At 46.4% G+C, this 12,703-nt stretch overlaps 1 protein-coding gene across 1 annotated transcript in view; it reads right to left on the bottom strand.

The window, feature by feature from the left end:
* The window catches only part of EPHA2 (EPH receptor A2), a 44,641-nt gene extending 44,081 nt beyond the window's left edge, over nucleotides 1-560 (bottom strand). The window contains 1 exon segment of the mRNA XM_043997629.1: nucleotides 399-560. Within this exon segment, the coding sequence (XP_043853564.1) occupies nucleotides 399-483 (85 nt within the window). The 5' untranslated portion in view covers nucleotides 484-560.
* Between the last annotated feature and the right edge of the window lie 12,143 nt (nucleotides 561-12,703).

Genomic DNA, 12,703 nt, shown 5'->3' with positions numbered 1-12,703 from the left:
CCCCCGGCTCCGGCGGCGCCCCGCGGCTGCCCGGCATCACAACCTCGTGGCCTTCGGTCCGGCGGCCGCCTCGCCCCCTCCCCCTTCCCGCCCCTTGCCCCCACCCCACCGTACCTCACCCCACCCTACTCCGCTTCCGATCACGGTGCATCTGCCCCCCTGGGACCTAGGCATGGGGGTGGGAGATGGGGGTTTTCCCCGGGCCGGCCCGGCTCAGCCCCGGCTCTCCTTCGGAAGCCCCAAGCCGGAGACCCACTGGCGCCAGGTCAATATCGCAAGTAGCAGCGACTGGAGCAGGTCCCGGTCCCTCCCGGGGGCGGCTTTCCGCGGGACTGCCCTGATCCTCGTCCTCCGCCGCCGCCGCCCCAAGACCCTCTGCCGGCCGCCGGCCCGCTCACCTTCCTTGCCCCGCGCCGCGGCCAGCGTGTAGCCCAGGAAGAAGGAGAGGGCGAGCAGGGGCGCCCGGAGTCCCCGCAGCTCCATGGCGCGCTGCCTCGGTGTCCAGCAAGCTGGGGTTGTCTTCAACCTTCCCTGGCTCCTGCCTCTGCTTCGGACCGATCGCTCCCCAGCCCAGCCCAGTCCAGCCCCGGCCCCTGCCCCTGCCCCTGCCCCTGCCCCTGCCCCGGCTACCGCCCGGGCTGCAGACACCTCCGACTGCTCCCTCCTGCCCACGATTCCTTAATGGAAGTTTGGTGAGAACTGAGCTCCTGTTCATTCATGCCTCGCGCTGATGTCACCAAAGCCACTCCCTCAGGAATGTCTTTAAAGGGGCAGGACTGCGGGGAGGGCGGGGGAGGCCGAAGAGAGGCCCGGGGGAGGGGGAGAGAACCGAAAGCCATCCCGGGAGAAGGGGAAACCCCGAGGGATCCTGGATGCGAGCATCCTCCGTAGGGCGCCAGCACCGGCTCATCCTAGCCTGGGTCCCAGGAAGCTCACTCGCCCCAGCGATCTTCCGCGGGACTTTGGATTTTATATTGGGGCGGTGGTTTGGGGGGGTGGGGGAAGTGGCCTTTTCTGTCGCCTCCGGAGTTCAAGATTCACCTCAGAGCCCACCTTTGCGCGTTTCCCCAGCCATGCCCCGACCCCCCACTCCTCCCCTCTGAAATCACAAATCTTCCCTCGACCCTGTATATATCTTCTCTGTACACTATCTCCTCCGTTAGATTGCGAGGTCCTCGAAGACAAGGACCCCCGGCGCTTAGCACTGTGCCTTAACAAATAGCGCTTAATAAATGCTTGATTTGAACTTTGGCCTCTCGCAGGATAACAGCTTTCCAGCCGGAAGTGGTTTTAGCAATCATAGTTCAGCTCCCTCATTTTACAGACGAGGAACACGAAGCCCAGAGAAGTTAATTAATTTGTCAAAGGTCACCCAGGTAGCAAGGAGCGATTGGGAGGCCGGGCACCGCTCCATAGGAAGTTGATGGTTGGGAAGTGAGTGGGAGGTGGGAGATTCCTGCTTCAGCCATGGCTCTGCCACTAATCAGCCAGGTAACCTGTCGAGTCAACATCCCCTCTCCAGACCTCAGTTTCCCCTTGTGTAATATTCGTGTACCTCCCCCACTCCCCAATAAATCCTAAGGTTTCTTTCAGCTCTAGGATAACCCTTCCCCTGTTTCCTCATCTGTAAAAAAAAAAAAAAAAAGGAAGTTGCTACATTTTCAAAATATTATGTTCTAATATTTACACTTTTAAGTTTCTAGAATTAAGGGCTTCCAAATTTTCTAAGGTGTCACAAACGCTTAACACCTCAGTTATATAGTACTCTAAGATCTGCAGAATTCTCTCCTCTCAATAACACTGTGAGGTGCAAGTATCATGATTTCTCCCAGTTTTACAAATAAGAATACTGAAGTTCAAAGGTTGAGTGAACTGTTCCCGATGACATTACTATCAAGTATGGGGGCCTAGATTAGAACCTAGATCTGATGATTGTAGGCATCAAAGTGGAGCACTGGGCCTGGAGTCAGGAAGACCTGAGTTCAAATCCAGCCTCAGACATTTACTTAGCTGTGTGATCCAGAGCAAATCACTTCATCCTGCTTGCCTCAGTTTCCTCTTCTGTCAAATGAGCTGGAGAACAGTCATCATAGATTCAGTGATCATCTCCATGCTGATTATTCTCAGATCTATTTATCCAGGAGAAGGAAATGGAAAACCACTCCAGTGTCTTTGCCAAGAAAACTCCAAGGGGGGAGGGGGGGATCTTGGAGAGTCAGAGGTCACTGAAACAACTAAACACCAACTAAAGACTAAAAACTCCTGAGGCTAAGTCCAGCAGTCTACCCATTATACCATGCTGCCTTTAGCAGTCTGTGTTCTTTTTTTAGCAGTCCGTGTTCTTTTTTTTTTTTTTTTTTTTTTGCAGGGCAATGAGGGTTAAGTGACTTGCACAGGGTCACACAGCTAGTAAGTGTCAAGTGTCTGAGGCCGGCTTTGAACTCAGGTTCTCCTGAATCCAGGGCTGGTGCTTTATCCACTGTGCCACCTAGCTGCCCCCTAAGGTCCACTCTTACATTCTATGTAAGCATCTTTCCAACTCATAAAGTGATGGGCTCATGGATCTAGACTTGGAAAAGACCTCTCAGAAAACAGAGAGTTTCACTGACTTGACCAAACTCTGATCTAAGACCCTCCCACCCCCAAATCCTATGATCTATGAATTGGTCCAGTAAAAAGTAGGAGGCTTCCCCTTCTTCCTGCCCTTCCTCTCCCCCCAGCCGGCCCCTCTAAGTAACCTCTCCCCAAAGTTGTATCAGACATGATCTCATCTCCCTCCCCAACTGAACCTGCTGGTGTTAAGGGAGAGAAACCTGGAAATGTCCTTTCTCCCACTCTCCCTTCCTCCTGGCCACCCAAGATTTCTCTTGCCTAATTCCCATTTGGCCTCAGCCAGGAATTCTCAGCCAACAACAGCTTTCATCGACCCTCAGTCTCACAAGGCCATTTCCTCTCCCCAGGGGCCGAAGGGGCCTGGTCTAAAGGCAGAACTGGCCTTGGCTATTTAAAAGGAAAGGTGTGGGAGGGGAGGAGGGAGGGTATTGAAGGTGATGTGGCAGGCCAGGCCTTCTTTTGGACTCTTTTAGGCCTCAGTTTCTCTATCTGGAAATTGGATAGAGAGGTTTCCCCTGGAGGTGGGAGGAGAATTAATGAGCTTTGTGTAGGCAGTGGGATTAAAGCCTTTGCTCAAGGTAATTGGAAGGGCTCCTGGGTTCCCGTGTATAGCCTTTTGGGTGTGTGGGAGTTGGGCAGAATATGGAGTTAGGATGGGCTTGTGGGTATAGGTGAGGAGAGAAGGACAGAATTGTATTAATGTGTGTATATAGGATCATAAGGTTTAAAGCTATAGAGGACTGACAATATCATCCAGCCCAACTCTTCATTTTCCAGAAGGGGAAACTGAGGAAAGGGGAAATAATAGAAGAGCAGGACTTAAAACTCAGGTCCTCTAACTCTAAAACCAGTCATTTGTTGGGGTTTTTTTTTTCCATATAAGGCTCTGTGTGCTGTCCGTGGTGGTGTGGGAGGATTCTGTATATATTATGTTGCATAGATCTGCATGTATGTGGGCTCTGTAGGAATTCGTTGTAGGTTTTGTGGAAGACTCTGGATAAGTCTATAGGGCTGTGTGTGTGTATGTGCCTTGTTGTGAGTGTGAAAATGTGTTGGTGTGGGTGAAAGTGCCAAGTTCTTTCTGTGGATTTTGCATTTGAGATTCGGTATGTGGCTAGCCTATGTTTGGCTTTGTACATAGGTATCATAGTCAAGCCTTTAGGGGAATTTGTGTTTTATATATGGTGAGCGAAAGGGCCACAGCGTGAGAAAATTCAGAACTTGAAGAGGCCTCCAAGGGCACCTGGTCCAAACCCCTCATTTTTGCAGATGAAGCCTCAGTTTCTTCATCTGTGAGGGGCTCAGAGGAGGGAAGGGTCATATAGACAGTAAGCCCAAGGTCGTGTGGGGAGTAAGCAAGAGCCTGCTCCCACAGTTGCAGCTTTCATAATCGTGTTCATGATTATAATGGTGTTCCCTATTTTTTGTGTTCAATTAAATGTTGTATTACAGAGGGAAGGGTTGGATAGATTTTCTATATTACATACTAACTGTGCCACCTTGGACAAGTAACGGGTCCCTCTGTGGGCCTCAGTTTCCTTATCTGTAAAATGATGAGGCTTGGCTAAGTGATCTTATAGATAGACTCTACCTCTAAAGCCCATCATACAACACTCTTTTCGCTTACAATATACAGGATGTCCCAGAAGCCTTAGTGCCATTTTAAGCCATTAAAGCTTAATGTTAGAAAATGCTAATAAAGCTTAAAATGGTACTGAGACTTCTGGGACACTGAATAAAGCACTGTTACACATAGAGACTTAAATATGACGCACATATGCTTTGCCCTAGATGAATGGTAAGGTTCCTTTACAGCCCTGGCATTCTATGTTCTAGGGACCTGTCTCAGCTCTGACATTCGATATTCTCATGGTCTGTGTTCTAAGATCTTTCCCAGCTTTGTCATTCTTTGTTCCAAGGTCCCCATCCAGCTCTGGCAATCTATTTTCTAATATCCTGTATTTTAAGGTTTCCTCCCACCCCCGCTAATATCCTGTATTCTAAGGTCCCTTCCGCCTCTGACATTCTAAGGTCTGATAGTCAGCGTTCTTTGGTCCTTCCCAGCTTTGACATTCTATGTTCTAAGACTCCCTGTCAACTCTAACGTTCCTTGTCCAAGGTCCCTTCCAGCTGTGGCATTCTATATTCTCATAATCAATATTCCAAGGTCCTTCCCAGCTTTGATATTCCCTAAGACCCTCTCTAAGCTCTGACAATTTCATATTCTAAGGTCACATCCAGTTCTGACATTCTATATTCTAAGGCCCTTCCGAACCATGGACATTCCATATTCTGATAATCTATGTTCTAAGATCTTCCCCAACTTTGACGTTCTTTGTCCGAAGGTTCCTTCCTCACTCTGACTTTCTGTGTTATAAGAACCCTCTCTGCATTGACATTCTTTGTTCCAAGGTCTCTTTTCCCTGTGCATTCTATTTTCTAACATTTGATACTGTTCCTCCCCCTGCCCCACCCCCAGCTAATAGCCTTTGTTCTAAGGTTTCTTTCCATTTCTGACATTCTATGCTCTAAGCTCTCTCCCTGCTCTGAATTCTATAAGCTCTATAGGTCTGTGAGTAGGGCTGGCAGACTAAGATACTATCAGGGGGACAGGAGTGTACTTGGGGCTAGGGGTAATCCTAGGTTCCACTGACCTGCACCCACAAAGCTGAGCACACCCAGGCACACTAGCCTCTGCCTAGCCCAGATCCCTTCCCCTGCCAGTGCTCAGGGTGACTTGCTTCTAAGAAGAAAAGTTCTGTTGATTGCTCTTTATAAACCACCACCGAAAGGTGGTATTTATAGAGACATAATAAGCACTAATGAAGATGGAATTACCCTATAAAGGCCTGGAAAGGGCCCTCGGGTCCTGAATACCATCGAAACCGTGGAAACTGAGGGAGATGGGTAGAAAGCCCTGTCTCATGTTTATTTATTGTTCTTAGCAGCCAATGTGATGGCAACAGTAGTTCTAGAAGGGAGAAATTATGGTCTCATTGGATAATCCTCACCTTCACCAGCCTCTTCCCTAGAGGCACTGGAAGGGATGGGGGTGGCTCTGACCTGGAGGACTGGGGACTGCTAGAGGAGAAAAAGGAACTGCTAGAAAATAATTACAGCACATATTTCTTTTCTTTCTTTTTAGAAAATAAGTTTGAATAGAATTTATTCTCTCACTGGATTTTTATCTGTCCCTCCCCCACCCAGCCATTCCTTATTATAAATATTTAAAAGGAGGAATAAGAAAACAAATTCAGGAAAAAAGTTACCAATATACAAAAAAAAAATAGGCTGGGGGGCAGCTAGGTGGCGCAGTGGATAAAGCACTGGCCTTGGATTCAGGAGGACCTGAGTTCAAATCCAGCCTCAGACACTTGACACTTAACTAGCTGTGTCACCCTGAGCAAGTCACTTAACCCTCATTGTCCTGCAAAAAAAAAAAGAAAAAAAAATGGGCTGACATTATATATAGTGGGCTGGAGAAGGAAAATGGCAAACTACTCCAGTATCATTACCAAAAGAAACAAACCAACCAACCCAAATGGAGTCACAGAGAGTCAGACACAACTGAACAACAACACAATCTATTTAAACTTGAGCTCATCTCATTTTTTTCTGCACAGTTTCCTCACCTTGGAACCAGAAAGATCTAGGTTCAAATGCTGCCTTCAATTCATGATAGCTGTGTGCCAAGGGCCAACTCACCTAATGACTCCTTTCTTAGGATGATAAGTATAGACAAGTTTAATATCTACATTGGCAGAGGGATTTTCCATACTGGGAGGCCCCCCACATCAATAGAATAACATATTGGGGGTGGAGGAAGATGAGTGCATTGGACTAATGACCTTTAAGGTCATATGAAATCCTTGAAGCAACACGGCACAGTTATGAAGAGCTCCTAAGAGTCAGGACCTGAGTTTGAATCCTTGCTCAGACATATACCAGCAATGTGACCCTAGACAAGTCACTTCATTCCTCTGGGCCTCAATTTCATCATCCATATAATGGGACAGTTGAACCGGATTGCCTCTAATACCCCCTTCAAGATGACATCTAGAAGCCTTTGAAATGTCCAGGAGCCCCAAGAAGAGCCGGGAACCAAACCGTACCCTTCTTTCCCCCCAATTTTTTTCTCTTGGTGCTCTTCCTGAACAGAATTTGTCCCATGGATTCCCCAGCCAGGATTCCCCTGCTTTCCTTTCTATCTCCAAACCTTACCCCCAAACCCCACCCACCCCAAGTATCTTGTTGTTCAATCGTTTCAGTCATGTCTGACTCTTTGTCACCCCATTTAGGATTTTCTTTGCAAAGATACTGGAGTGGTTTGCCATTCCCTTCTCCAACCCATTTTACAGATGAGGAAACTGAGGCAAATAGGGTCAAGTGACTTTGCCCAGGGTCACACAGCCAGAAAGTATCTGAGACTGGATTTGTACTCGGGTCTTCCTGACTCTAGCCCCAGTGCTCTATGCACTGACACCTAGCTACTCCCTACCCCCAAGGGTAAGTAGTCCTAATTATATAGAAATTGCTTCAATTCATCCTCCTCCTCCCCACCATAGGTTCAGATTACAACTCTAGTACACCTTTTTAGAGAGTTGTACTCGTTGCTGAGGAAAGAAAAAATAAATAAAATCATGTGCAGAAAGTGGTCATATAAAACAATTTGTGTGATTATATATACATATATATATATGAATTGAACACAGGTCTATGTATGTATGTATGTGTGTGTGTGTACACACACATACATACATACATACATAGATCTGTGTTCAATTCCTGTCTTTGATACTGACTAGCCATATGACCTAGGGTAACTAGGTGGGGCAGTGGATAGAGTGCCAGGTTTGGAGACAGGAAGACGCATCTTCCAAAGTTTCAATCTGGAGTCATCTATTTACTAGCTGTGTGAACCTGGGCAAGTCACTTTACCCTGTTTTTTTCTGTTCCTCATCTGTAAAATGAGTTGGAGAAGGAAATGGCAAACACTCCAGTATCTTTGCCAAGAAAACCCCAAATGGGGTGACAGACATGATGAAACAACTGAACGAGAATAGCAGCAGCAGCATGACCTTGGTCAAGTCCCTCAATGTCTCTGGACCTCAGGTCCCTCATCTGTAAAAGGTGGGAGTTAGTCTGGATGACCTCTAAGGTCCCTTCCAGTTCTAAGATTTCCAAGTTGAGACCTAAGAGTTCACCCAGTGCAACCACAGGCCATGTTGCCATCCCCACTGTGACATCCCTGACAGGTGGTCACTCAGCGTAAATACATCCCCATCATTGAATGAGGCGTTCATTACTTCCTGGGGCAGCCCATTCCACTGATGAATAGCTCTAATTGTTAGAAAACTCTTCCTTCGATTAAATTAAACAAGCTTTTGTTTTTTTAATTTTCAAAAAAACCCCACATTTATTAAATGCCTCCTGTGTTCTAGGCTGTGTGTCATAAGTGCTGAGGATACCAAGTTAAAGCAAACACCCCTTGCCCTTAAGGAGTTTGTATTATTACATTATATTGCATTCATCACACAAAGGAATAGAAATACAAACTATATGCCAAATACATACAAAGCACTAACAGAGGGCAAATGACCATAAACCACTACTAGGAGCTAGCACTTGAGTCAAACCTAGGAGGAAGCTAGTGATTCCAAGAGGCACAAATGAGGAGGGAAAAAAAAATGAAGAGGGAAATAGCATTGATGAAGCACCTACTATGTGCTAGCCACTTTCTTTAGCACTTTGCTAACATTGCCTCATTTCATCCTCACAACAGACCTGAGAGTTTGGTGCTATTATCATGCCCATTTTGCAGTTGAGCAAACTGAGATAGATGGAGGTTAAGTTACTTGCCCAGGGTAACACAGTCGCTAAGTGTCTAAGCTCAGATTTGAACTCAGGTGTATCTCTACTCCAGGTCTAGGGCTCTAGCCACTGAGCCATCAGCTGCCTTTAAACAGCTTTAGAAGGGAGAGCCTTCATTTCAAGCAAGGGGATCAGTCTGTCGAGAGAAACATCTAAATCTGAAACCTACCCCCTGTAATTTCCACCCATCCATCCTAATTCTGCCAACTGGGTTTGCTCAGAACACATTTTCTTACCTATGGCAACCCATCCAATGTTTGTAGACAATGGTCATGCCCCTTCTATTTCTACTCTTCCAAATCCTTCCCCAGCCTCCAGTAAGTCAGTAAATCATCGACAAATATTTATTAAGTCCTTAGTATGTGCCAGGCACTGTGCTAAGTATGGGGGATACAGAAAGGCCAAAAAAAAAATGGGCCTTGTTCTCAAGGAGCTTACACTATAATGGGAGAGGTCACATGCAAATAACTAGGTACAGGGGGCAGCTAGGTGGCGCTGCAGTGGATAAAGCACTGGCCCTGGATTCAGGAGCACCTGAGTTCGAATTTGACCTCAGACACTTGGCACTTACTAGCTGTGTGACCCTGGGCAAGTCACTTAACCCTCATTGCCCCGCAAAAAATAAAATAACAATAACTAGGTACATACAACATATGTGCATAATTGAGGGAAGTCATCTGGGAGAGAAAGTAGCTGTCAGGGAAGTGGGTGGGAGACCCAAAGGAAGCCAGGGAAGCTAAGAGGGAGAAATTCCATTATGAAGAAGAGCCTTCCAGGCATCAGGAACAACCCATGGAAAGCATAGACTGGATGCAAGAGAGGCAAGGATTAAGAAGAATGGAAATATACTAGGGGATTGTGGTTACAGAATATTGCATATGCTATCAGACGAGGTCATGTAGATTGATTTGGTTTAACTGCTCTAGTCCCAACCCCATCACCTTCTAGTTATTTTTGACCATGGCAAATCGTTTCATTTCTCTGGGCCTCAGTCTCTTCCTCTGTAAAATGGGAATTAAGGATACTTACCCCATCTACTCTACAAACTGTGGTAACTAAAGCATCCTGTAACATGAGGGTGCTCGAGGAATGGGGGCTATGATTATTTCAGGGGCAGGGTAGGTGGAAGAGGGAGGGGGATAAGCAAGGGAGGAGGGAGGAAGTCTGAACAGATCTAATTAGGAGGCCCCTCCTTCCCCCATCCCCAGAGGGTGGCAGAAGGCTGAACTTCTTCCTTTCAGGCTCAGACTGACTTCCCCCAGCCCTTTGAAGTGGGTTCCACCCCAATCCTGCCTGTTGAGCTCCTGGAGGTGGGGGAAGGGGGACCCAAGGCTAGGGGCCAGGGAACCATGCCAGGCAGAGACTAAGGCTGCCAGTTCACCTGCCATATCCCCATTCTTTCTTCTTCCCCCTTCTACCCAGAACTCCAGCCCACAGACCTTGCTCACATCTTCCCATTTGGTTGGACAAATGTCATTCACTCGTGCCCTATGGGACCCCGCCCTCTCCCAGTCTGTGCTAGGTGGCCTTGGGCTGCCTGGTACACACCCTGCTTTTCTTGCCGGTTGAAGTTTCTACACCGTCTTCCCGAGAAGTCATGCCAGGCTTGTTCTGCCCCATCTTTCCCACAGATCCCAAACTTTTCCTTCCAGCAAACACAGAGGAAGTATTGCTTCTCTCAAGTTGACTGTCCTAACCACCCCACCCTAAGAACTCACTTATTCACATGCAGCCTCGAATTATTGTTAAACAATCCAGTGTGTACCTGCCCCTTGGCGCTGCTTCTCTTTCATCTTCCAGAATACCTTGCACAGAGCTCAGCCGGCTCATGTTTGGTACTCAATAAATATTCATTCATTAAAGAATTGGGGAAAAAATTAAAAAGAAAAAGAAAAAAAGGAAAAAAAAGAATTGGAATTCATAAGAACCAGGTGGACATTTGAACACTGACCTTAGAACTAAGAATGTCAGAGATACGAGAAACTTGAATTTAGAACATGAAATGTCTGAGCTAGAAGGAGCCTCAAAGACCATTTGTTCAATCCCCTCGTTTTACAGGTAGGGAAACTGAGGTCAGGAGAGAAGCAACTCCTGTAGCATAGATCCGAGCCAAAACTCAAACCAAGTCACCTAGCTCCCAACATTGGACTCTTCCCCCCACCTCCAATTCCAATCAGTGCCTACTCATACTACCCAAACTCCACCCAAGCCCTGACCATAAAACCCAAGGTGGCATGGGGAAGGAGGCTATGTTACCAAACTGTAGAACCTGAAGAAAAACAGCTGATCAGGTAGGGAAGAGCGTACCTTGGGACATCGCCTCTCTGAAATCCCAAAACTCCACATGCCCAGTTTGCCACCACTAACCTTTGTTCCACTGTCCCATACGTGCACGTGGATAGAACGTTGGCAGGACAAGGAAGAACAGGAGGCCTTAGCTCCAGACACCCAGGCCAGATTCTGTGGTTTCTTGCTGTATAACTGAGGACAAGTCACCCCCTGTGGCCCTCAGTTTCCTCTGTCGTTTGGGGTAGTCATCTCTGCCCTGCTTTCCCTCACAGGGCTGAGGAAGCAGTAATAGAAAGCACATTGTGACGTTAAGTGTTTGTATTAATGGAGCTGTTTTTATAAGCTCTTAAAATTCCCTCGAGCTCCTAATCTTCCCTTCCCTCCCCCACACTGCTGGGAACAGCATCTGGAAACATCTGGATAGATGTGCCCCCAATCCCCTGTGCTCTGGACCATCTCCTTCAAGGATAAAGATGTGAGGGCTATAAGAGGATGTGAAGGATCTGGGCACAGACAAGTAATTTTCCCTTTCTGGGTCTCAATTTCTTTATCTGTAAAATGGAGGAAGGAGGAGTCTGAGCAAATCTGATTAAGATTCCTTCTTACATATTGGGGTGAGTGGGGAGGGCTTTGACTATGTGGTTGCTAAGGTCCCTTTTAGCTCTAAGTCTATGATCCTATGGTCTTAAAATACCTATGAGAGATAGTGTGGTATAGAGAAAAGAGGCTTTGACCTTGAAATTGGGGAGATGTGGGTTCAAATCCTGCCTCTGACACTAGCTGTGGAACCATAGGCAAGCTTAACCTCTCTGGTCCTCAGGTTCCTCATCTATAAAATGGGAATAATACTACCTGCAGTACTGTAAACCTTAAAGTGATATTATCAATCAATAAGCATTCATTAGGCACCTACTATGTGCTAGGTCCTGGAGACACAAAGACCAAGAATGAAACAATCCCTACTCTCAAAGAGCAACAAGTTCATAGATAAAACATAAATAGTATCAAAAAAGAGCTAATAAATCTATGCGTAGTAGTTAAATACAATTGTTAATGTTACAATCCAGTTCTGTCCTATCTTTCCAGGCTGATTGACTATTCCCTCCCTCCCTTACTCTATGTTTCAGCCAAACTGGTCGATTTGTTGTTCCCTTTTGAAGATTCCATCTACTATCTCCATGGCTTTGCCCAGGGTTGTTGCCATGCCTGCATGTACTCCTTCCTCACCTCCACCTCCTATAATCCCTAACTGCATTCAAGGCTCAGTTCACATGTCACTTGCTACATGAACCCTTAACTGATTTCTTTATTTGTTCATTTTGCCTCTGCCCCCATCACTGAATATGTATGCATAAAGATATATACTTAGTGTCTATAGATATTGTAGATATTATTATAATTTATATTATGTTATATACGTATGTATGTATGTATGTATGTGTGTATATATAGTATACGTTATCTCCTATATTTTCTAATTTGTTGTATGTATGTGCTGAGTAGACACGATCTTCAAGAGCGGTTGAAGAAACTGGGATTGTTTATCCTGGAGAAGAGATGACTCAGGGGAACCTTGATATCTGTTTTCCACTAATTGAAGTGCTTTCATGTGGGAGATTAGACATGTTCTGCTTGCCCCCAGAAGGCAGAACCAGGAGCAGTGGGTAGAAATCGCAGAGCAGCTAATTTGGCAGTAAAAAACTTCCTAAGGATTCAGACTGTTCAGAAGTAGAATGAGTTGCCCTGGAAGGTAGTGGCCTCTCCCTCATCGAAGACCATGCAGCAAAGGGTGACTCTTTGGCAGGCATGTAATAGTGGGGGTTGCTTTAATGTACATAGTTCTAGGAATAGACTTAGTGGCCTCTGAAGTCCCTTCTCAATTCTGTGATTCTGCCTGAGCCCAGGGTCTGACACACAACAGGCTCTCCAG

Source organism: Dromiciops gliroides, chromosome 3, assembly GCF_019393635.1.
Source record: "Dromiciops gliroides isolate mDroGli1 chromosome 3, mDroGli1.pri, whole genome shotgun sequence".
NCBI lineage: Eukaryota > Metazoa > Chordata > Mammalia > Microbiotheria > Microbiotheriidae > Dromiciops > Dromiciops gliroides.
This window is presented reverse-complemented; position numbering and strand designations above follow the sequence as displayed.